Here is a 25,575-nt window from a genome sequence, read left to right as displayed (position 1 = left end):
CCTGTCCTGTTTGATCTTCATGAAGACCCTGTGAATTAACAGCATTGGGTGGGAAGCCGTACAACAAAGCCGCCGTCTACGGGGGCAGAAAAGGGTCCAAAAGGGAGCCTCTATCGATCCCCCGAATGGAGCAGGAAACGTGTAATTTCCTGTTCTGCCTAGACATGAACAGGTCTATCTGGGGAGTCCCCCACCTCTGGAAGATGATGCTGACCACTTCCAGATGAAGAGGCGAGACCAGAAGATCCTACTGAGGCAATCTGCCAAAGCGTTCCTGGCCCCAGGGAGGTGTGCCACAACGAGATGGATGTCGTGTTGTACACAAGTCCCAGAGCCTGAGGGCTTCTTGGCAAAGGGCAGATAATCTGGCTCCGCCTTGCTTGCTGATATAGAACATAGCTGCTGCGTTATCCGTCAGGACCTGGACCACCTTGCTTCTTATGTTAGGTAGGAAGGGTTGGCAGGACAAGCGAACCGCTCTGGCTCCCTGACGTTGATGTGCAGGGAGCAATCGTGACTTGACCAACGACCTTGTGCTGAGATTGCCCAGGTGGACTCCCCACCCCGGTCCGAGGTATTGGAGATTAGGGTCACTGATGGGGAAGGAAACGCAAAGGGAACTCCCTCCAACAACTATGCAGGATTCTGCCACCCAGTGAGTGACAACAGTACGTGGTCCAGGACCCTGATCACACAGTCCACGCTGTGTCTGTTGGGTACGTAGACAGACGCCAGCCATGCCGGCAGAGGCCTGAGATGGAGCCACATGTGCCGATCCACATAAGTGCAGGGCGCCATCTGGCCCAACAACTGCAGACACAGGTGAGCGGTGGTGAGAGGGTGGGCTTGCATGCACGAGATGAGGTCCACCCTGGCTTGGAACTGAGCCTCGGAGAAGGAAGGCTCTGGCTGGAGTCGAGGACCACTCCAATGAACTGTATGTGTTGCACTGGAATTACGATAGACTTTTCCTCATTTATTAACAGCCTCAGGTCACAACAGATAGAGCAAACCAGATTGAGATGCTGCTGCACCTGATCCTGGGACTGGTCCTTTATTAGCCAATCATCAAGGTTCGGGTAAATTTGAATGCCCCGGCACCTCAGGTAAGCGACCACTAGCGCTACACACTTTGTGAATACTCTTGGGGCTGACAAGAGACCAAAGGACAGAGCCGTGAATTGGAAATGGCGCTGGCCCAGCACAAAATGGAGGAAGCACCTGTGCCCTGGGAAAATGGAAATACGCGTCCTTCAAGTCGAGGGCAGCGTACCAGTCTCCCGGATCCAGGGAGGGGATCACTGAGACCATGAGAGACCACGCGGAACTTCAACTTCTTGAGAGGACTTGTTAAGACAACACAGGTCCAAAATGAGTCTGAGGCCCATGTCTGCTTTTGGGATTAGAAAGTAGTGGGAGAACCCCCCTTTTCCTTCCATGTCCCAAGGGACCCCCTCCACTGCCCCCAGATGCAGGAGGTTCTTGACCTCTTGGGAGAGAAGTTGCTTGTGAGATGGGTCCCTGAAGGAGGTTGAAGGGAGGATCAGCCATGAACTGCAGGGTGTAACCTGAAGATATTGTATCGAGCACCCAATGGTCTGAGGTCAGCCATGACCAGGCCGACCAGAAGGGGCACAGACAGTTGAGGAAAGAGCGGGAGGGTGGATCTTGGGAAGTGACTGGGGCACCATCCTCGAGCACATCCTCAAAATGCCTTTTTCCTGGCCTCCTTGGTTCCTGGAAGGGCCAGGTTGAGCCGACGAACAGGAAGACAGGTGTCACCGCTCAGGCCGTTGGTCTCTATCGTTTCTACTGTAGGTACTCAGCCGGGGAGTCCCGCAAGACCTAGACTAGGGAGGCGGAGGAGGCAGAAGATGGAACAGCTGCCTGACCTGCTGAGGAGTATTAAGGCCCAAGGAGCAGAGGGTGGCATGGGAGTCTTTAAGGCTGTAGAGCTTTGTGTGTGAGAGGTTGGAGAAGAGCCCTGCCCCCTCGAACAGGAGGTCCTGAATGGTGGCCTGCATCTCCAGGGATAACCCAGAGGACTGCAACCAGGAGCTGCGCCTCATGACCACCGCAGAGGCAACCACCCTGGCTATCGAATCCGTAGCATCCCAGACCATCTGGAGGGCCCGTCGCCGCCCCTTTAGTGGAAGAAAGCACAGCGGTGGAACTCCTGGGCTCAGTCCTGTGGGATGGCCTCCTTGAATTTGCTAAGGAAGTCCCACAGGTTAAAACTGTACCTGCCTAACAGGGTCTGGTGGTTAGACACCCAAAATTGCAGGCTGGCCATCGAATAAACTTTTCTGACAAACAAATCCAGTCTCTTGGTGTCTTTGTTTTTCAGCGTGCCACTGATTTGTCCCTGCCTGTCCCTTTCATTAACAGCGGACATGACCAGTGACCCCGCTGGAGGGTGTGTGTACTAATATTCGAACCCTTTTGTAGGGATGTAGTACTTCTTTTCCGCCTTCTTAGAAGTACAGGAAATATAAGAGGGGGTCTGCCACAGCGATTTGGCTATCCTAAGGACCTCTGGGTGGACAGGCAGCACAAACCAGACCTGGTTGGAGGAGGATATAACGTTAAAGAGGTCGTCTGACTCCTCTGCAGACTCAATTTTTAAGTTCAAATTGGTAGCCACCCTTTTAAGGGGGCCTGGTGCGCCTTGAAGTTGTCGGGGGTACTGCCCATTTGGGAGGGACCTGCCACCAGTTTGTCTGTAGACAACAATAACAATTGCACTGCTGGGGTAGGGGTGGAATCCCCTTCCCGCACCGGGACAGCTCCTTAGATGTTGGAGCCCGATGCATTGTCCCTGCATCTGACCTCAGTACTGTGTTCCAACTCCGGTGCCGGAGGCGGTTTGTCCAAGGCAGACAGGGAGGACTGGTGGGAATATGGGACCAGCATTATGGGTATGCCCCATGGGATACAGTGTGGCCATTGAGCAGGCCACTGCCCCTGCTGCCATGCCGCTGCTGCGGTACCAATCTTATTGGTTGGCAGCAAATCATCCCTCCTTGGTGAGGGGCTGAACTCCCAGTCCGACTCTGACCATTGCCCTTCCGGAGACCAGGATGGAGCCTCTGAGGCCTGAGTCTGCCGACTGACTCTAGTCAGCAACTGGTGAGGTGAGGGCAAGGATCGGTGCCCGCCCGACAAGCAGTATCAGGGAGGTGGAGACCGGTGCCATGATAGGGAGTGATCCCGCCCCAGTGGGGACTGACATCTGGGAGACCGTCTTGGTAAAGGTGACCTGCGCCATGGCAATCTTTGGCGGGAAGCTTGCCGGTACCAGGTGTATGGGGACTGGTGCCTCAACTCCAGTATCCCATGCCTCGTAGAGGGAGACCTGGGCCATCAGGGACCTGGGCCTTCTAACCGGAGACCCCAACCAGTGCTGGGGTCCTATGCCACCAAGATGGGGATCTATGCCTGTGGTCCAGTGATCAAGGGTGCTCCACTGCCCTATGGGACGGGTCCCATTACTGGCATGCCCTTAGGTGTCAGCAACTTAGCTGAGTCTGGCACCTGGGGCAGCATCTATGGTGCTGGCCGTCTTGCTTCTTCTTTAGCTGCCGGGTCTGCTTCGGCAATGAAAGCCCCAGGAGAACCTGGGGTCCCCTGCCGCTCCTGGAAGTCGGACTCCTGGCTGGGCGTGTCAGAGTTCAGTGGTATCCCCATGAAGTCCCGGGCAGGCACTTGGCCTGACATAGGTCTTTTGCCCAATGCCCCTTTCCCCTCTAGTGGTGGGGTGCTCTTCTTTTGTTGTTTCTTAGCCACCGCCAAGGGGGAATGGTGCCGGGCAGAGCCCGGTGCCAGCAGTGCGCTCCACACCCATGCTGAGGTGCTCAGTGTGGGATCTGAGCAGGAGGGCTCAGATGCAGGACGAAGCGCAGCCTCCATGAGGAGGGCCCTCAGGCAGATATCCCGCTCCTTTTGGGTTCTAAGGCAAAAGTTCTTACAGATCCTGCACTTATCCTTTCTATGAGACTCTCCCAAGCACTTCAAAGAACTGTCATGGGGGTCACTAATAGGCATCAGTCTGTTGCATGACTAGCATGGTTTGAAGCAGGGGGGAACAGGACATACTCCGCTCCAGGATGAAGTCCCAGCTAGGACTAACTACTAAACTAACCTAACATTTAACTTAATGGCTAACAAAGTATCTACAAAGTATATAAAAAGAAGACAGAACTTGTAAAGAACCGCTAACGCTCTTGCAATGCAAGACGAGACACTCTGACCAACTGTCATGAAGGAACTGAGAGGGCATAGCGTCAGCGGCACCTAATATACCAGAGCATGAGCATGGAACTCAAGGGAGCACCACAGCTGACCTACAGATACCGCTAAGGCAAAAATCTCCGACGACTGTGCATGTAGGTGCGCACATACCTTCAATGGAATCAACATGAGTAAGAACTCAAAGAAGAACTATATAAAGTAATCTATTTCTGTACAAGTAAGTTCCACTCTGCTCCTCCTTTAGAGGAAAGGGTAGGTGTGGTAGAGTTGCTGCTTAACCATGTTTTATGTGTTGTCACAAAGGATGTTACCCTTTTCAGCAACACCTATTAGAGTTAGTTTTATAAAAAATATGGGAAACCCTGCCCACCACCAATATTAATATAAATCCACATGTAAAACATTTTCTAGAATCCACAGTACTAGTCACATTCCCCATTTTTTACACATTGCAAGTGCAGTCCAAGATACTACATTCTGGTACTTCCGGACAATAATTTCAAGTGGAAATCAGATTTTACATGTGTCTAGAAATTTAAATTCACACCCAGAAACATGAAACTTTAAATCCAGCCCAAGGTTCTTGATAACACCTTGAAGTTTAAATAGTTTTATAGTTATTTGGAATTACTATAATCCCCCAAGAGAAAATCTGTCAAGCAGCAGTATAAAGAGATGCTCTCACTTTGGCATGATAAGTCTGTTCCAGCTCTTCTTTATACAGTTTCACTTGTGCATCATGCTGCTCTCTCATTTCATGAAGTGCTTGAGCCAGTTTGTGTTCATACTCAATTTGGCGCCCAGAATCCACCTCAACCAGGCGAGTTTCATGTTTCCTTCTTGTCTCGTTGATTTCCTAAGAAAAACAGAAATAACGTTATTCCTATGTTTTATTGAAAATTTCACTAACAATATTCTGGTGATTTCAGCCAAGATGAGCTTTAGACCAACAGCCAAGAGCGAGTCCAATTTTAAGCTGCTATAATTAGAATGTGAAATAATGTCGTTTTCAACTAGTGTTCTGAATAAATGTTGGAGTATTTCACAAGAATATTTCCAGTAGCATATCCACCTTATATATCTTTATAAATTATACTCTGGTGAACACCTAAAAATTTCACAAAGCAAATTCCATATCTGACACCATAAACTGAATTTTACATCCCATGAGAATAACAACAAGAGTGTTAGAGGACCACCTTCAACTTGAAATATCACATTTCTGAGGACTGTATACTTTTGCTACAAGTAAACTTTAGGATTTAAAACTTTGGAGGGGAAAACGTACGTGTCTCGCCATTTATTCTGTGCATCTGACATCACTTGACAAATTTTCACTAATCACTGCTTGGGGAGGAGAGGCAGTACACTTGCACACTCTTCCCTAGGTTCTGCAAAAGGGCATTTACCAGTAATAGCAGCAAAGTTGAAAAAGAAACTGGAAAGGAAAAAGATGCCGACACAGAGTAAGGGATACTGTGTTAAAACATGTTTTTTGTTGCTCTCATGCTCCTCCTCAACACTCATACATAACAGGAAAGTGGAAAGTCCTTACCTTAAAGAGAACACTTAAACAAATACTATTTAAAGGGGTATAGTGTAAAAAAATATTAAGCTATTTCAGTCATGTCACATTCTAGGTTAAGTTCTTATGCTTCCATAATATACAAATAAAAAAAAACATACCAGGATTCCCAATAAGCAAGCTGAAATGATCCAAAATGTTTAAAATTTGCTTCCTCTAGAACTAAAACTTAGTATTAAAAGAGAATTACCTCTTCATACATATTTTTACGGAACTCCAAGTCTTCAGTCAGACTCTGACAACGATTTTCGAGATCCACCTTCATTAAAGTTTCATCTACCAGCTGTTTCTTGGCAGCAGCTAAGGAGGCTTCCAACTAAAAAATATTAGTACAGTTAGCCTTAAGTAGGTCTCTCACACACCACTTATTGACATCTTTAAGCAGCAGTTGAGAATGAACTATCCATTGAAATAAAAAGTTATTAAATTTACCACTTACATCAAGAAAGTCTGTTTTACCCTCACCTTGTACAACTCTTGTAGTTCATTACAGATACAGTCAGGGTACTTCACCTTAATAAGGACAATCATTTTCAAAGGTAGTCATTAAATTTCCTTTAATCCCCTCAGAAATTAGTTGAGACACTGGTGTCAAGATTTTCTATTTGGCAAAGACTAATTGAGTAGCTTCAGCAACCAATATCACTACAGCTCTAGGAAAACATCTATTAACTGTTGTTGCAGAGCCTATAGTTAATATGTAAGGTCTACAAAACTAGTGCATAGCTTTTCTTCCCTCTTTGTTAGATAGTGGGCAAACAACTAAGGTAGGTCAATGAAGAGTTTAAGATCTTGAGCCATTTGATGTCAACCCAGTAAAACTGTTTGTGGTCTAACTTACTGTGTTCTAAAGTAAACTTGCAAGATTCTACTCACCTACAGAATTTTGTCAATCAATATTTATCATGGTAAAGCATAGGAAAGTAGATTTGGGGCCTGAGAATAAGAATAATTTGTGGTAAACGGGAGAGTGGGAAAAGAAAAAAAAAGATGCAAGTGAACAGACTGACTGTGGTTCTTAAATATTTGTAGAGAACATCGCATACACACATTGTGTAGGGAGTCTTGATTTACACCTTGTAATAAGATGAGGCCCTGAAACAAACCTTTGTATCAGAGGCCCAGTATGAGGCTTAAGGCCTGAGCTAAAGTAATGGTCAAGACTTTGCTAACATAAAGCAAACTTAAGCTGTGAGCCAGAGGCAGGCCCTGCTCACAGAAGCTGGCAAGGAAAGGGCTGATGCTGCAAAAAGATACATACCTAAAAGGTACTGGACACTAGATATCAGAACACTCTGATACTTGCACATTCCACACACATAACAAGGAACAGGCTGACAATGTTGTCAGATGCCACCACCGGTGTGGTACTCTGCTCTGGTCAACGTTGATAAAAGTTGGCTGCGTGCGTGTGTTCCCTCTGTGCTGTCCCGGCTCTGCAGATCGCTGGCACAGCAGACGCCGAGAAAACCCCCAATGACCATAGACTCTGATAAGGTACGAAGGCACCCGGCCAGGTTTATTGTCAAACGAAAGACAGTCTCTCGCTCCCCAGAGCAGATGTCTACAGTTCTGCTAGTACATATGTGCTCCCGGACAATGGACCGGCTCAGTCAGTGGCAGGATTTACCACTGCCCCCTAGGCCAGAAAAAGACACCGCCCCAAGGATGCATTCTTATGCACAGGTACGAACAAGTTACACATCACTCATGACATATTGAGGTGCAACCCCTCTACGTAGCAAGGTACAACTCCTCTACGTAACAAGGTGCCGCCTCTCACCTTGTACAAGTTGGTTCGAACAAGTCAACTCTATCCATCATATTGCCCCTTTGCCCCTGTCTTTAGGATGGGTCAGTCTGTCTTTAGGATGAGTCAGCACATACGTGCTTCCTGACAATGGACCAGCTCAGTCAGTGATGGGATTTGCCACTGCCCCCTACGCCAGACAAAGACACTGGGGATGCATGTTCCTTGTTATGTGTGTGGAATGTGCAAGCATTGGAGTGTTCTGATATCTAGTGTCCAGTACCTTTTAGCTATGTATCTTTTTGCAGCATCAGCCCTTTCCTTGTCAGCTTCTGTGAGAAGGGCCTGCCTCCGGCTCATAGCTTAACTTTGCTTTATGTTAGCAAAGTCTTGACCATTACTTTAACTCAGGCCTTAGGCCTCTTACTGGGCCTCTGATACAAGGGTTTATGTTTCAGGGCCTCATCTTACTACACACCTCTTTAGAACAATCCTAAAGGAGCGCAGATGCAGCTCAGGTGCACCTGGAAAAAAGTTTGGCACTACTGCTGGTTCTCTAGATTCCAACCCTGTGAAGTCTTGTTTTTGTTTGTGGTTTGTTTGGGGTTCTTTTGAAGGAAGCAGGGAGAAGGAAGTAGATAAGATGTGATTTAACTGGACAAGAGCATCAATACATGTAAAGGGAGGACAAGAAAAAAGTCAGATGTACTATTGTTATTAGAACTTCATGCTATACCAATGACTGCTTTGCAGTGACGTCAGAAAAGACAAGCACTATTACATGCATTTGTGGAAAAATTACCAGCAGTAAGTGAAAGTGTATGAATAAATACTGGCATAGTTTACTAAAAGGATTAGACCGTCACAATCATCCAAAACTTGAACAGATGATTTGGTGGTGCTGAGGTGTCAGGAGAGGACGACAGACGGAAGGGTACAGATGACACCTCTGATTCTGAAGAAATCCCTCTCAAATGCTGAACTTAATTCCGAAGTGTAGAATTTCATTAGCAGTCCAACATATAGAAGAGAGGACGACTGAGCCAGGAGATGCTAGGGATGTTGGGACCAGGTGGAGCAATCAACTGATGGCCACGGGGGGGGGGGGGGGGGGGGGGGGGGGGGGGGAAGAGGACACACAACGGGGTGTCAAACTCAATCATTCCTCCCCCCAACCTATGGGGTAAAAACAGGAAACTCATTTCCTTCAAGGAAAATGACCCTTTACAAAAAAAACTCTCAGACCAGAATCTGTCCCCTCATGGAGGGAAAGACTGTGGAGAACATGGTCGGCTTAGCTCTTTTACAAGGAGTGGTTTGTTGGCTAAAGAGCCAATCTGTTCAGCAGACTGGATTGTGAACCACTTCATCTCACCTGGGCAATCTGATCTCTCAAATCCTCAAGTTCCCCTTCCAGGCTTTTCTTATCACCAAGTGCTGTAGCCAGGGCAGCTTCTTTGGAATTTAGGGCTGCTTCAAACTCCCGAAGCTTGACTTGGGCTGCGTTATGATCAGATTCTTTTTTTGCATAGCTGAAACAAACCAGAGAAGTTGGTGAGACAAACGTCTAGAAACATCCGACACATTAAAAAAATAAATAAAAAGCTGCTTAGTAGCCATTAAAATATGTTGATTTGCAACTAAATACAGCTTTTATACTAAATATGGTCTTTTGAGCTAACCAGGAGAATATCCTTTTCATCAATTACATAGCTTAATTTAAGTTTATTCGTATTCTTAATTTTTATATTTTTATTATGTTAGAAAATGGTGAATGATTTTCTATTTGTAATTTGTGATGAGCTCTATGTGGATGGAAATTCAAATTCAATTAAAAATGCACAAAAACAGCATTTTAGGGTTTTTTTACTAGCTAAAAACTATCTTAAACATACTGATACGCAAGAAAAAAGGTTGATAAGATTATCAAAACATGTTTTGCATATAACACTGGTGTAAAGAAATGAAGTACTTTCTTTAGTTAGTTAATTGAGCCGACTGTAAAATCTGGAAGGACATGATGACTAGAAACAACTAGTAGTTCTCAACTTCTCACCTAGTTTTATTCAGATTGTTTTCCTCTTCCAAGGTTTTCTCCTTTTTCAACTCCCAATTACCATATATACACTCTCTCATGAGCAGAATTTTTTTATTAAAAAAAGGAAGCATCAGAGAAGGGGGTCGGCTTATGAACGGGTATAGAGAGAGGGAGAGGTGGGACATAGCCCCTCCCCCCACAACAGAGGGGGCAAGGAGAGGCAGCACAGCCAGCAGAGCCAGAAGGGAAGAGGAGGGGCCAGAGTCTCTCCTCTTCTGACTGCGCTCCCCGCAGCCTCCGAAGCAGCTGCAGCCGTGCGGCCTGGCTCAGCCCGCTAGAGCGGGCTGTGGCCAGGCCAAAGACATCCTCCCCTGGCCTACCCCAGCTAAGATGGGAAGGGATGGGATGGGAAGGGTAGAGTGTGGTGGTCCCGGGATAGGGTCATGTGGGGGGTGGTCACAGGGTTACTCCCCTGACCCCCAGCTTCTCCCTCCTCCCACCAAAAAATTTCCCCACCAGTTGCTATACCCAGCCCTTCAGGGTAAGCCACTGGCAGGCTGGGACACTTTGTTTACTTAGGTTTACCTCCCTGCCTGCGGACATTCGAGGTAAACAAACCGTCTCAGCCCACCAACGGCTTATCCTGACAGCCCAGGAGCCAAAGTTTGCCGACGCCTGAATTATAGGGTCGGCTTATGAATGGGTCATAAAAATTTGCCATTTTTACTTATCCATCGTGGGGGCGGGGTCAGCTTATAAACGAACCGGCTTATGATCGAGTATACATGGTAGTTGCTTTACTTTGAACTAACTAGCCATTAAACTGGACTAGTGGATTAAAATGAAATGAAGAAAATATTTTCTGCACCTACCAAAGAGGCTACTACTGTCAAAAGTTTGTTTAGCACTTTCACTAAACCTGGTTCCAGAAGTTCAGCCCATGACTTACATCAGGTCATTGGTTTCACTTTCCTTAAAATGCTGCAGCAAATATACACTGCTTAATTATTATTTTTTTGTATTTAATGTAAATTACAAGTCTCATAAGTTTAGGCTTTAACATAAGTTTTCAATTTCACATTTAAAAATCTTTCATTCGTAAGACGCTTGAGAGCACGCACCTTTCTGGAGGAAGGGGAGAGAATTAACTGCCAGTTTCCCTTGACCCTTGGAGGAAATAGTGACAAGACAGGCTAGCCCAGGACCCTTACCTCATACATGCTCAGAAGCCACTTCCCTGCCCCAAAAGAAGCCCAAGCCAGCTTCTTACCTGGAGCAGCCTTAGAGAAATAATTGGTCCAGTGGCTCTTTCCCACACACACTAGCCTTTCCATTTTGCAACTGCAGAATTCGGGGAATTTCCCTGCCCCACTGTACTGGCTCTAACAAACTAGACCTGTCCAAATTAAGAGACTGAATTGCTGATGAGGTTTCTTTTTATAACTATTCACATCTAAAGTCTCCACCAAGGGAGGTGGTAGCCTAGACGGAACTAGTTTTTGCCACTATGCTGCCTAAACACATCTGAGCAGACAAAATGGGGATAAAGATATCCAGCTCCCATCTACGGTATGACCTTACTGTTACGACCGCAAATGGAACTGCACTGGTGAAGAATTATGGATCTCCCCATTTTCTTAGGGCAGACACAGCCAGTCGTGCTTTCTGAAACAGTAATGAAGACACTTTTGTCCGATAGATGCTAGTACGTAAACAATATTCCAATTCTGCTTCAGGGGAATGACCACAGAAAAAAAAAATCATACAATCTTCTGTCATATAAACAAAGTAAAAAGATTCTTTCAGTTTATGTTTAATCTTTCAGTTACAAGTATTGCCGCAGATTACTCTTAAAGTACTTAAGTGTTTCAGATAAGTGTCATTTAAATGGACTCCCTTTAAATTTCACTGTCTGCTGCATTCAGTAGAAGCTTTTTTTTTAAAAACAGCTAAGTAGCACATCACCTTTGTCCCACGGGTGCCCAAGAGAAGAGGGAATCAAGTAACACACCACTAGCTAGAACAGCCTCACACAGAAGGCAGTTTTAAACTGCTATAATAAAAATTGAGTTACTGTCAGAAAAGATATTCAGACTTCCAAAAAAAAAAAAAAAAATGTTGGGGAGGCTTTTGATTTGGTTTTGTTTTACATCAGTCTTTCAGAGTGGACAAGACCTGAATTTCTAAACAGTGAACACAGAACTCATAAAATGACATCACAAGAGACTGAAAGGTAGACAGAGAGGAAATGCAATGTTGCTGTAGCCATGTGGTTCCAAGACATTAGAGACACAAGATGGGGGAGACACTTGAAAGCTTATCTCTCTCACCAACAGAAGGTGGTCCAATAAAACAGGGGTTCTCAACCTCTCTCTCTCTCTGAGGCCCCCCCTTAACATTCTATAAAAACTCTAGGACCCAGCGGGAGAGCCTCAAGACAGGAGTCTTGGACATAGGCGGAGTCTGACTTCTATTTTGAGGGAGGGGGGCAGGGGCCAGCGGGGCTTGAGTCACCTCCACATGGCAGAGTCCAAGGAAGGAGTGCCACCTCCACCCCCCGACTCATCTCAGCAGGCCACCTAGCCCGTCTGGGTTGGGCGTGGGTGGTGGTGGGGGGCATGCGACCAAAAATTATAACTCACACGTGGGGGGCTTAGCTCAAAAAGTTTGAAAAACAGCTTAGGATGCACGGAGAGGGGTAGCGGACACGGGACTAGGAGCTGTGTGCAGTCAGGGGTAGCTCAGGGTGTAGGGAGAGGGGTATTAAGAGATGTGTTCTGGCAGGACTCTCCTACAGTCCCTGTCCCCAGAGGAGTCTGCCAGCTACAGGGCCAGGTCTCCCCACCTGGGGGGCTCTTACCAGCTGCCTCTATGGGAGCAAAGGGGGCTGGCAGCTGAGGAGCAGCTTCAACCTGGGGCACCAGCAGGAGAGGAGGGAATGCTGACACTGCCTGCTCTATAGGACCAGCCAGAGCAGCAGCTGCCCTGCACTGCCTGGCTCCAGCTTCCCGCCTCCAACCTGGCCAGTAGGCGGGAAGAGAAGTTGCGGGGTGGGGGGAGGTGTGGAGATGCCTCCAGGACTGCTGTGCTCTTGCACTACAGTTCGGCCGGGGGTGGGGGGGGGGGCGGGGGGGATGCCTTCCATGTCCCCAACTCTGCCCAAGGGTTCAGGGCTTCAGCCCAGTGTGAGGGGGGGGGGGGGGCTGGGGATCGGGGCTTCAGCTGTGGGGCCCCACTGACCCCCTGAAAGGGCTCGCAGAGCCCCACGGGGCCACAGACCCGGTTGAGAACTGCTGCAATAAAAGATATTGCTTCATCCACCTTGTCTCTCTAAGGCTATGTCTTCACTAGCGGGTAGTGATCGATCTATCGGGGATATATTTAGCGCGTCTTGTCTAGACACGATAAATTGATCCCCGAATCAATGCTTGTACTCCACCTGGGCAGGAGGAGTAAGCAGAGTCGACGGGGGAGCCACCATGGTTGACTCACTGCCGTGAATAGCGTAGCTGAAGTTGCGTATCTTAGTTTGAAACCCCACAGTGTAGCCCAGGCTTAAGAGAGGAAAGTAATTTTAGTTACGCTTTCAAAAAGGATGACTATATGTCATGTCTTGAACAAAGGACATCTGTGCTGAAGATTCACAACAACTCCTACTCCTTTTAATTAAGATGTCTGAGCTCCCAAAAGCAAAAAAAAAAGTTTCCCAGCAAAACCAGAAGCACACACTTGACATTCCTGAATTACTTTTCCAGAAGAACCTCCATACTGGGTCAGACCAAAGGTCCATCCAGCCCAGTATTCAGTCTACCGACAGTGGCCAATGCCAGGTGCCCCAGAGGGAGCGAACCTAACAGGCAATGATCAAGATCATAGATCGCACGCCCTGATTCTCATGGGTGACTTTAATTTTCCTGATATCTGCTGGGAGAGCAATACAGCGGTGCATAGACAATCCAGGAAGTTTTTGGAAAGCGTAGGGGACAATTTCCTGGCGCAAGTGCTGGAGGAGCCAACTAGGGGGGGCGCTTTTCTTGACCTGCTGCTCACAAACCGGGTAGAATTAGTGGAGGAAGCAAAAGTGGATGGGAATCTGGGAGGCAGTGACCATGAGTTGGTTGAGTTCAGGATCCTGACGCAGGGAAGAAAGGTAAGCAGCAGGATACAGACCCTGGACTTCAGGAAAGCAGACTTCGACTCCCTCAGGGAACGGATAGGTAGGATCCCCTGGGGGACCAACATGAAGGGGAAAGGAGTCCAGGAGAGCTGGCTGTATTTCAAGGAATCCCTGTTGAGGTTACAGGGACAAACCATCCCGATGAGTCGAAAGAATAGTAAATATGGCAGGCGACCAGCTTGGCTTAACGATGAAATCCTAGCAGATCTTAAACATAAAAAAGAAGCTTACAAGAAGTGGAAGGTTGGACATATGACCAGGGAAGAGTATAAAAATATTGCTCGGGCATGTAGGAATGATATCAGGAAGGCCAAATCGCACCTGGAGCTGCAGCTAGTAAGAGATGTCAAGAGTAACAAGAAGGGTTTCTTCAGGTATGTTGGCAATAAGAAGAAAGCCAAGGAAAGTGTGGGCCCCTTAATGAATGAGGGAGGCAACCTAGTGACAGAGGATGTGGAAAAAGCTAATGTACTCAATGCTTTTTTTTGCCTCTGTCTTCACTAACAAGGTCAGCTCCCAGACTGCTGCGCTGGGCATCACAAAATGGGGAAGAGATGGCCAGCCCTCTGTGGAGATAGAGGTGGTTAGGGACTATTTAGAAAAGCTGGACGTGCACAAGTCCATGGGGCCGGACGAGTTGCATCCAAGAGTGCTGAAGGAATTGGCGGCTGTGATTGCAGAACCATTGGCCATTATCTTTGAAAACTCGTGGCGAACGGGGGAAGTCCCAGATGACTGGAAAAAGGCTAATGTAGTGCCAATCTTTAAAAAAGGGAAGAAGGAGGATCCTGGGAACTACAGGCCAGTCAGCCTCACCTCAGTCCCTGGAAAAATCATGGAGCAGGTCCTCAAAGAATCAATCCTGAAGCACTTGCATGAGAGGAAAGTGATCAGGAACAGCCAGCATGGATTCACCAAGGGAAGGTCATGCCTGACTAATCTAATCGCCTTTTATGATGAGATTACTGGTTCTGTGGATGAAGAGAAAGCAGTGGATGTATTGTTTCTTGACTTTAGCAAAGCTTTTGACACGGTCTCCCACAGTATTCTTGTCAGCAAGTTAAGGAAGTATGGGCTGGATGAATGCACTATAAGGTGGGCAGAAAGTTGGCTAGATTGTCGGGCTCAACGGGTAGTGATCAATGGCTCCATGTCTAGTTGGCAGCCGGTGTCAAGTGGAGTGCCCCAGGGGTCGGTCCTGGGGCCGGTTTTGTTCAATATCTTCATAAATGATCTGGAGGATGGTGTGGATTGCACTCTCAGCAAATTTGCGGATGATGCTAAACTGGGAGGAGTGGTAGATACGCTGGAGGGGAGGGATAGGATACAGAAGGACCTAGACAAATTGGAGGATTGGGCCAAAAGAAATCTGATGAGGTTCAATAAGGATAAGTGCAGGGTCCTGCACTTAGGACGGAAGAATCCAATGCACCGCTACAGACTAGGGACCGAATGGCTAGGCAGCAGTTCTGCGGAAAAGGACCTAGGGGTGACAGTGGACGACAAGCTGGATATGATTCAACAGTGTGATCTTGTTGCCAAGAAGGCCAATGGCATTTTGGGATGTATAAGTAGGGGCATAGCGAGCAGATCGAGGGACGTGATCGTTCCCCTCTATTCGACATTGGTGAGGCCTCATCTGGAGTACTGTGTCCAGTTTTGGGCCCCACACTACAAGAAGGATGTGGATAAATTGGAGAGAGTCCAGCGAAGGGCAACAAAAATGATTGGGGGTCTAGAACACATGACTTATGAGGAGAGGCTGAGGGAACTGGGATTGTTTAGTCTACAGAAGAGAAGAATGAGGTGGGATTTGATAGCTGCTTTCAACTACCTGCAAGGGGGTTCCAAAGAGGATGGCTCTAGACTGTTCTCAATGGTAGCAGATGACAGAATGAGGAGTAATGGTCTCAAGTTGCAGTGGGGGAGGTTTAGATTGGATATTAGGAAAAACTTTTTCACTAAGAGGGTGGTGAAACACTGGAATGCGTTACCTAGGGAGGTGGTAGAATCTCCTTCCTTAGAGGTTTTTAAGGTCAGGCTTGACAAAGCCCTGGCTGGGATGATTTAACTGGGACTTGGTCCTGCTTCGAGCAGGGGGTGGACTAGATGACCTTCTGAGGTCCCTTCCAACCCTGATATTCTATGATTCTAAGTGTTCTCTCTCCTGCCATCCATCTCCACCTTCTGACAAACAGAGGCTAGGAACACCATTCCTTACCCCTCCTGGCTAATAGCCATTAATGGACTTAACCTTCATGAATTTATCTAGTTCTCTTTTAAACCCTGTTATAGTCCTAGCCTTCACAACCTCCTCAGGCAAGGAGTTCCACAGGTTGACTGTACGCTGTGTGAACTTCCTTTTATTTGTTTTAAACCTGCCGCCCATTAATTTAATTTGGTGGCCCCTAGTTCTTATATTATGGGAACAAGTAAATCACTTTTCCTTATTCACTTTCTCCACACCACTCATGATTTTATATACCTCTATCATATCCCCCCTTAGTCTCCTCTTTTAAAGTACAAAAGCCTAGAAGACCTGTTCTTTATACAGTATAAAAAGGCTATATCCAATTTAAAAACTTTTGAAGATCACAATTAGCAGTATTTGTCAGCAGCAAGAATACAGGAATTAGATTTACTAATAAGCACACACAAATATTCTTGCGGGAATAAAAGAAAGATGACTGGCACCAATGAGAGAACATATTCAGTTGTAGCCCAGTTTGCTGCCATCAAATAGCTAAAAGATTTGTGCCAATCACAGAGCAAGCTCAAAACACACATTTTCAGACAATTTTTATTACAACCACAAGATGGCAGGCTTTAATTTAAGAAACTTAGCAATCAAAGTCACTATTTGTACAACTAGAACTTTGATCTGAGCTATCTTAGGTATTTACAGAGTGAATCATTGCAGTTTATTATCAGCCTAATACTCATATAACCCACATGCAGAGATTTCAGACTCTCGCTACACTTTATTTTTTAAAAATAAACAGTTGTCCATTATTGCTATTACTACAGCAGATCCAACAGTGGGGGGTAAATACTGTAGTCTGCCAAGCATTTTAACCATATATTTAAACATGCTTCGAGCAGAGTTAGGGCCTGTGTACACAGTAACTGGAACCATATTATCATCATCAGCTATAACTCACAACTTCAATTATTTCAATGCAAATCCACATGTGCTGATACACCTTTTGTTCAGAATACACAAATGATGGTAAAATACAGGCAGATGGTTTAAATTAGAGCTCCCACTGTTGCCACCACCGCTGGTAACAGTGGAAAGAAAAATGTGTAATATAGATTCAGCCACAGGACAATAACATGACCAGAACCCAAACTTCAGTTGCAAAATACCCATATTTATTTTTCAACTGATACTACTGATAGTATCAATCCATGTGGGTATCTCATATTCGGAAGAGTCACTTTAAGAATTCACATTTCTAATAAGATTGGCTAAATTTTAGCAAAATTTAGCCAGTTTAAAATCAGAAGGGAAAAAAGTATAGAATTAATTTAAAAAAGTAGTCTAATTACATAGTCAAATTTGTATTTCGATAGCTAATCCCTATATTTTAAAAAGAAAAAGCTGCAGACTTTCTGGTCGCTCTGCTAGAGTGACATCACAACATACAGCGAAAGAGCCATTCCACTGGCAATCTTTGTAACCCTTAAAAATGTGTCATTCACCACAGCTCTAAATGAACCTGAGAGTTTGTTTCAACAAGATCAGTAAAACTGTTTGAGTTTTGCAGGCACAAGAAAAACTACTATATATAACAAGACACTACACAGTATGCATGTTTATAGTTCTTATTTAACAGCAAAAGCTCTTCTTGTTTGTCAATATCATCTAGCTTTTCCTCCATAAAGAGGGACAGTACATATATAAGTAAATACCTGTTTACTAATATGCTCATAGATTAGCTCAAAAGTGTGCTCCTTCATGTACTTTGACTCTCAAGTGTCTAATTCCTTCTCAAATAAAAAGGCACTAAACTGCCATGAATTCCACATTTTCAAAAATATATTGATTTCAATAACAGAACAAAGTGTACAGTGCTTACTTTATATTTTTTATTATAAATATTCACACTATAAAAATAAGTGAATTGAAAAATACTATTTCTTTTAAGTACTGTAGTGCAATCTCTTTAGCATGAAAGTTGAACTTACAAATGTAGAGTTATGTACAAAAAACTGCATTCAAAAATAAAACAATGTAAAATTTTAGAGCCTACAAGTCCACTCAGTCCTACAGCCAATTGCTCAGACAAACAAGTTGGTTTACATTTGCAGGGGATAATGCTACCAGCTTCTTGTTTACAATGTCACCTGAAAATGAGAACAGGCATTCGCATGGCACTGTTGTAGCCAGCGTTGCAAGACATTTACATGTCAGATGGGCTAAACATTCATATATCCCTTGATGCTTCAACCACCATTCCAGAGGACGTGTGTCCATGCTGATGATGGGTTCTGCTCGATAACCAGCCAAAGCAGTGCAGACCAGCACATGTTCATTTTCATCATCTGAGTCAGATGCCACCAGCAGAAGGTTGATTTTCTTTTTTGGTGGTTCAGGTTATGTAGTTTCCGCATCGGAATGTTGCTCTTTTAAGACTTCCGAAAGCATGCTCCACACCTTGTCCCTCACAGATTTTGGAAGGCACTTCAGATTCTTAAATCTTGGGTCGAGTGCTGTAGCGATCTTTAGAAATCTTATTGATATCTTCTTTGCGTTTTGTCAAATCTGCAGTGAAAGCGTTCTTAAACCAACAACATGCTGGGTCATCTGAGACTGCTATAACATGAAATATATGGCAGAATGCGGGTAAAAAACAGAACAGGAGACATACAATTCTCTCCCAAAGAGTTCAGTCACAAATTTAACTAACGCATTATTTTTTTAAATGAGCGTCATCAGCATGGAAGCATGTCCTCTGGAATGGTGGCCAAAGCATGAAGGCGCATACGAACGTTTAGCATATCTGGCACGTAAATACCGTGCAATACCAGCTACAAAAGTGCTATGCGAACGTCTGGTATCGCTTTCAGGTGACTTTGTAAATAAGCGGGCAGCATTATCTTCCATAAATATAAACAAACTTGTTTCTGTTAGCAATTGGCTGCACAAAAAGTAGGACTGAGTGGACTCGTCGGCTCTGAAGTTTCACATTGCTTTGTTTTTGAGTGCAGTTATGCAACAAAAAAAAAATCTACATTTGTAAGTTGTGCTTTCACGATAAAGAGATTGCACTATGGTACTTGTATGAGGTGAATTGAAAAATACTATTTCTTTTATCATTTTTATAGTGCAATTAATTTTTTGAGTTAATCGCATGAGTTAACTGCAATTAATCGACAGTCCTAATTATTACTGAAATTCAGGTAGAGGAGAAATATATTTTAAAGCATAATGACAAATGGCAGAGTCTCTCTCACAAGCATCCTCAATGGGGCTTGCCTCAACGTAACCTACTAACTGCTAAACAAAGAGAGATCTATAGTAAAGTGAAGTTTAACTGCTGCTGTTTTAAGAGCCTGGATCTCTCTGTTATGAAGGCAAGTAAAGCATTTAAATTAAGGAAAAACTAAGGCCTGTCTACAATAGTCTTTTATCCCTTAAAAATTCTCACCAATGTAGTTCTACCAACAGGAGCAATAGCACAGAAGGGGCAAAGAATACCAGTGGCCAGAGTTTTAAAACCCATCTTGTCTAGCTCTAAACAGGTTCAGATGAGATGCTTGTTAAAGCTGCCACCCAAAGCCCTATCTAAACTAATACTCCCAACTTTGCTACATACCATGGAACTGCACAGAAGGCATATTTTAAGGATAAAGCTGGTGTAGACACAGCTACACGGGTCTATGATCGCAAAGTGATGGGATCAGTCCATATTTCACCAGCATTCTCACACTACATTGGCATAATATCAATAGTAGTAAGTGTTCTGAACTGCCACTCTTGACCAATCACTTGGCCATTCACTGCTTTGGTATAATGAACACCACATGGTTTTGATGCACTTATTGAGCTCTTTTTCCATTGCAACTATATAATAAGATTGTGGCAATGAAGTAAACTGGTCACTGTGTTCACGTAGAGATACGTACTATCAGTTTTCCAGATTTTGTTTTCTAGAGTAGTAAGACAGTAAAGCCAACTTTCAGTAGGGAAACATTTACATTTAAACTTAATGATCAGATGAGAGGTTCTTATAAAAGCATTAGTGTTTGTAGGATCACCTTTACTTCTGTTTTGACATGTAAACCAATTCCTTCCTCACCATAAATTTTTCCTTTAGCTTTCATATGGTAATTTGGCTCTGGTTCTCACTCACACAACCTATATTTGTATTAGAGCAAACTACCAAATCAAAGCTAGCCACTTATATTAGAATTAAGTGATGAGCCATCACTCAGATCCTAAATCACCAACGGCCCACCAGAACATCTCACAGGGCCCGCAGCCTGCTTCAACATAATATACTATTGAACAGGGGATTCATTAACATTTTGTCATCATGTTTACATCATTTTAGTTTACACACGCTACTGTGCATAGGTTGTTTCTATCTAAATACATGCAAAATAAGCTGAATTTAAAATCTAAATCAATACAGATGACTTTAAATTTTATTAAAATACGTAGAATCTGTTTGGCCCATACAAGATTGTGCTTAGGTTTATGTGGCCCTCCTGTGTAAAAAGGTTGGGCGCCACTGACCTAGGCTAAGATGTGTCTCATCTGTTAAACTACTCAGAAATAAAAGTGCTTGAATCCACCTTATCTACTCAGAGGCCTATTCAGCACTCCTTACTCAGGAAAATATCCCCATAACCACCAAGTCTGGATTAAATGTTTAACAGTAGTTTTAGAATGTTGTCTCACTTTTCAAATTGACATTCAAACAAACAGAAAGAACCTCACTTCCCCCCCCCCCCCCACTCTTCTTTTCCTTCAGAATGAAACCCTTCAAACAAGAAAACATTCTGGTTATTGGAAGCATATACCACCAGTCACCCCGATCTCATGCTTGCGGATATCAAAGGTGCTCAGAGGAATAGTTCATTTTTCCTAAACGGCTTAGAAGTGGGATGAAAAGGACTTCAAAACAACTGTGTGCGCACCTATTTTGTTTCACAACAAACAATATCACAAGGATGTTTATTGTGAGCTCTAATTCTATTGAAGAGGTTAAGGTACTGAATCCTTAACATTTTGAATAAAGTTCTTTGATAATCATACTGAAAACAGGTATTAAGAACTTTTTGTTGTTAACAGTCTGACTAAAAATCCCCCCCCCCATAGCTCCCGAGTTGTCCAACTTTAATTCTCCTGGCACTTGTGAAATCACCATTTCATTAGTTGTCCATAGTCTTCCAGCCTGTGAAAAAGTCTTTCAGGCCCTCTCAAAATATTAAACACAAAAGTACGAGCCAAATTTCTCCATTCCTCTCTGCAAGTCACCTTTAATAGATTGATCACCTCTGCCCAAAGGAGTGTCTAGTGTAGTAACTGAGTGTATTTGGTTTATATTTTTTCCTTATCTACTTATGCTCTTTAAGTTTGCATTACAAACAGAAGAGTAAAAAGAAAAGGAGTACTTGTGGCACCTTAGAGACTAACAAATTTATCTGAGCATAAGCTTTCATGAGCTGTAGCTCACGAAAGCTTATGCGCAAATAAATTTGTTAGTCTCTAAGATGCCACAAGTACTCCTTTTCTTTTTGCGAATATAGACTAACACAGCTGCTACTCTGAAACCAAACAGAAGAGTGATTTTTCATTATCAAATTTTCAATTTATGTTCTCTTTTTTGCTGTTACAGAAATCATTATTTAGAAGAGTGTACCTGTAAATACAGGAAAATATAATCAAGCCTGAAAGTATTTTTAGATGCTAGCTAGACGAGTGCTGGATATACCTGTATCTTACAAGTGTCTATGCAAACCCAGAACTTGTGAAGTTTATGCACCAAAAGTAAGTAGAAAACTTCTGCTAGAGAGTAATGCCAAGCGATAAATTTTTGCGGAATAATTTTTTTTAATGAAAGCTTAAGTTTTAAGTGCTTACGGAAGACACTTGCAAAATGTTGACTGACTGCTATCATCCTGACATCTCAGATTGGTAAAGCTATGAAAAGCAGCAGAGGTATTGGACCAAACAGCAACAGTGTGAAGTTAACAAGATTCAGGTCAGTTTCACAGCTGCTATTCAGAACCCCATGAAACCACAGGGAAACTTTAGCAGCGAATTGGCATGATTCTTGGGAACACGAGGCAGGCACTCATGTGAGGAAGGGGGAAGTCCTAGTTCCCAAAACTAAGATCAAATCAAGGCCTTCCCCTATTTCCAATATATGCAACAGTAACACCAGTAGAAATAGCACTGTAATGACTAAAAATGTGATAATTAGAGCCTGTTCAAGACACTCATTGCTCCAAATGTCTTAAATTGAGCTGTAGGAATTTAATGCTTTAAAAATCAGATCCTTTTTCTATGTAGCCCTCCACCCTAGGTTGAATAACTCCTTGCACTGTTACAGCTGATCGAGAACAATTAATCTGTGTTTTGCCTGCAATATATTTTTCCAGTTTTTTAAATATTCTTTTTAAAGCATATTAAGACAACTTCCCTAACCAGGCACTCCAATCCATTTAACATACCACATGTACACCTCAGGAAATGCTGGGACAGCTGTTTCAACTTTGCTTGCCTTGAGACAGCAGGGTTATTCTGAACAGTTGCCCTGTACACCAGCTGTACTGTGCTTAACACATGCCTAGTCACTCAAGCTATTGCCCCATCTATCAAACCCACATTGAGTCTATTCATTGTCTAATCCCAGCTCAGAAATTCCTTCCTTTAAAACAAAGAATCTGGAAGGAAAACTGGTTTAAGATATGAAGCAAAAGAAGTTACTGTTACTGCATGATAAGATTTAGTCAAAAAAAAAAAAATCAAAGCACAAGATAACGTTAGTTCCTCTTGATCATTACAACATTAACAAGTATCTTCATTCAGCTATAGTGTTTGCTTAAAAGCTGCTTTCACCACATTAATTCCCATGAGGAGAGAGAGCAGATGTGCCTAGCCACTGGACAACTGCTACAGTGAAAACTCAGCCTGTCATGAAAACAAATGCTAGTCCATTTATGAAATCCCATGTTCATTTTATTCCAGCTCACCCTTCCTAGAAAGAAAGAATACTCAAACTGGGCAATGAATATACTAAATGTAGACAGGATAGCCCTTGCGGATGAGCTCAAACCATACACAAAGGACTACACATAGGCAACTGTGTGAAAATCTAACAAACAGGTGGATGAAGTTGTGAGCACCGGCGGATGCTAGGAGGCATAAAACTAAGCTTGACAAGGGAGGATAAATAGGCAAGAGCTGACTTATAAAGCACTTTCAAAGTGACAAAAAGCTTGAATTTGATGGAATCCTCAGATGGAAAGCCAAACAGAAGAATTCAAAGAGCAGTTATATAATAAAAAAGGAGGCAAGGAAAAAAAGTTTAGTGGCAGCTTTTTGTATGGACTAAAGGAGGAAGTGATGTCTGTGGTGAGAGGATGTAACAACATGTAAAAGAGCTCAAAGAAGGTAGGAAACCTGTACCGTACGACCAGTAAGAGCACTCTGGACCAGTGTATAAAATATAGTACTCAATAACTAGGAGACCTCTTCTAAAGGAGTTGTCAAACTTTCAGTGAGAACCAAAATTTGAGATCTTATGGGACCACCAGTCCTCCCATTCATTATTATTCAGACCATTTTAAGAAGTTATTTTAGCCCCCTTTTAATATTAGAATTAACCACCAGAAGGGAACATCAGAACACCCAGCCTAACCTCCTGTACATCACAGACACTGAACCTCACATTACCCCGTATGAAGCCCAATAACCTGGATTAGACTAAAGCATCACAGCTATAACATAACAGCTAAAAAGAAGCCAGGAACACATGGTCAGCCAACTCTCCAGAGACCACCAGAAACTGCTCTCCAAACCACAGCCTCTACTTTAGTTTAAGATTTTGGGAACAGAAATACATCTGAGCTTGAACGGATGCCTGTAGAATACCTGGATTTTAAAATATCTAGCAAGGATCTAGGGAACTATATACTTGTTAGAAGGTCTTCAGTCATAAGAAAATACAGAATTTAGATCATAAACAACTAACAGAACCTTTCTTGATGTATACACAACTCCTAAGTGAATACAGTACATGGGACTTGAAAAGTTCAGTAGGCTCCTAACTAGCTGGAGGACTAAGGCCTGAAGAAGAGGAGGAGGAGGATGGACAGCTTGAGCACATCTCCCCAAGGTCCAGAAGTATGCTTTGATGAGAAGCCCAGTCCCAGTGGCATCCCCAGCATATGAGGAAGGAGCTATGGCATCTGCTAAGATGCTTCTGCCCCTGAGCCCTACAACTTTTGTATCAGCCTCTGAAATATTTTACTCTTACCCACCGAACTGCAGGAAAACAAAGCTTCCTTGGCTTGTCTTTGCCCCTTCAGACTGCCAGCAGCAGAGAAATGGTGAAGGTCTTCATTGCTCTACTCTCCACCATACAATTTTTTTTTTTGAGCCCTCCTACCCAGGAGTTACCAGTACTTCATTGTAGGGCTCCTTGGTTTGCCAGCCAATGAATGCCAATAATCTTGACAGCTTAACTACTTCACAACTTGCCCACAGGACTAGCAGTTACATTGACTAACTAGTCTTATTAATTACACACTGCTGCTGTTTGACAAAGCTGCAAGCAGCAGAGGCTCTGGAGCGGTCTGCAGTCAAAACGAAGACATAAGTGCAGCAGTTTACATATGAAAATATTTTCACAAAGACTAAACGTAGTTTTTAAGTGAAATCCCAAATTGAGCAGAAATGGATGGTTTAGGCCCACACTTGGCAGGAAAGACTTCCTTGCAATGAAAATGAGCTGACACTAAGAATATTTGTCCATCATGCTACAGCAGAAACAAATGGAGATATTCACTCAAACAGTTCATAAACTAACTTAGTTTCAAGGCAAACCAAATGGAAGGCAATTGACAGCAAAAATGTTTAGACTTAAATCAGATTCTCTCTTTCAGGTAACAGAAGACAGATGATACATAAGTTAGGAGTCAAAAACTTAAGTGAAGGATTCATATTGAAGAGACCAAAACTATACAGAAGAGAAAGTTACACATATCAATTATCCACAGAAGGACATGGCATGATTTGTCCTATGAGATTCATAAGAAAAAGAAAAGGCTGCATAAGATTTTTAGTCTTTTAAGCATCCCCTTAAACTAGATTTCATCATGGACTTCACCTACCACAACACCTCATTTTAAAAAATTTTCTATAGGGGGATTTTTCTGTTTTCTAATAAGCCATATGTTCAAGAGTTATTTAAAAAAAAAAACACTATTCATCACCCTCCTTAGAAAATAATCAGCACCCTGGAAAAAAAAAAAAAGATTTTGAACCTAGAGGCTACATGACTTCTAAGTCCCATTTGACATTTATTTTCCTTGATCACACTAATAGTAAAACATACATCCTGCATCACCAAAATGCATGATTAAAGCTCTAACTAATTTAAGTTTTACAACCAGAAGAGCAAGGAAGAATCCTAGACACTTCTCTCCTAAAACTTTCATTTTAACATTAAGTTTACTATTTGAACTATACACCTCTCCCAACTAAAATACAATTAGCAATATGCTTTTTTAAAAATTTCTGATTCAACACAGAG

At 43.6% G+C, this 25,575-nt stretch overlaps 1 protein-coding gene across 1 annotated transcript in view; it reads right to left on the bottom strand.

Moving 5' to 3' along the window:
• LMNB1 (lamin B1) overlaps window positions 1-25,575 on the bottom strand; it is a 45,593-nt gene that overhangs the window by 17,690 nt on the left and 2,328 nt on the right. The window contains exons 2-4 of the mRNA XM_037901649.2: window positions 8,962-9,118; window positions 6,027-6,152; window positions 4,937-5,107 (exon numbers count right to left, since the gene is read on the bottom strand). Coding sequence (XP_037757577.1) covers window positions 4,937-5,107; window positions 6,027-6,152; window positions 8,962-9,118 — 454 coding nt within the window. The remainder of the gene's footprint in view (window positions 1-4,936; window positions 5,108-6,026; window positions 6,153-8,961; window positions 9,119-25,575) is intronic.

Source organism: Chelonia mydas, chromosome 5, assembly GCF_015237465.2.
Source record: "Chelonia mydas isolate rCheMyd1 chromosome 5, rCheMyd1.pri.v2, whole genome shotgun sequence".
NCBI classification, from domain to species: Eukaryota; Metazoa; Chordata; order Testudines; family Cheloniidae; genus Chelonia; species Chelonia mydas.
The sequence above is the reverse complement of the archived record's forward strand: the minus strand, read 5'-3'. Positions and strand labels throughout refer to the sequence as shown.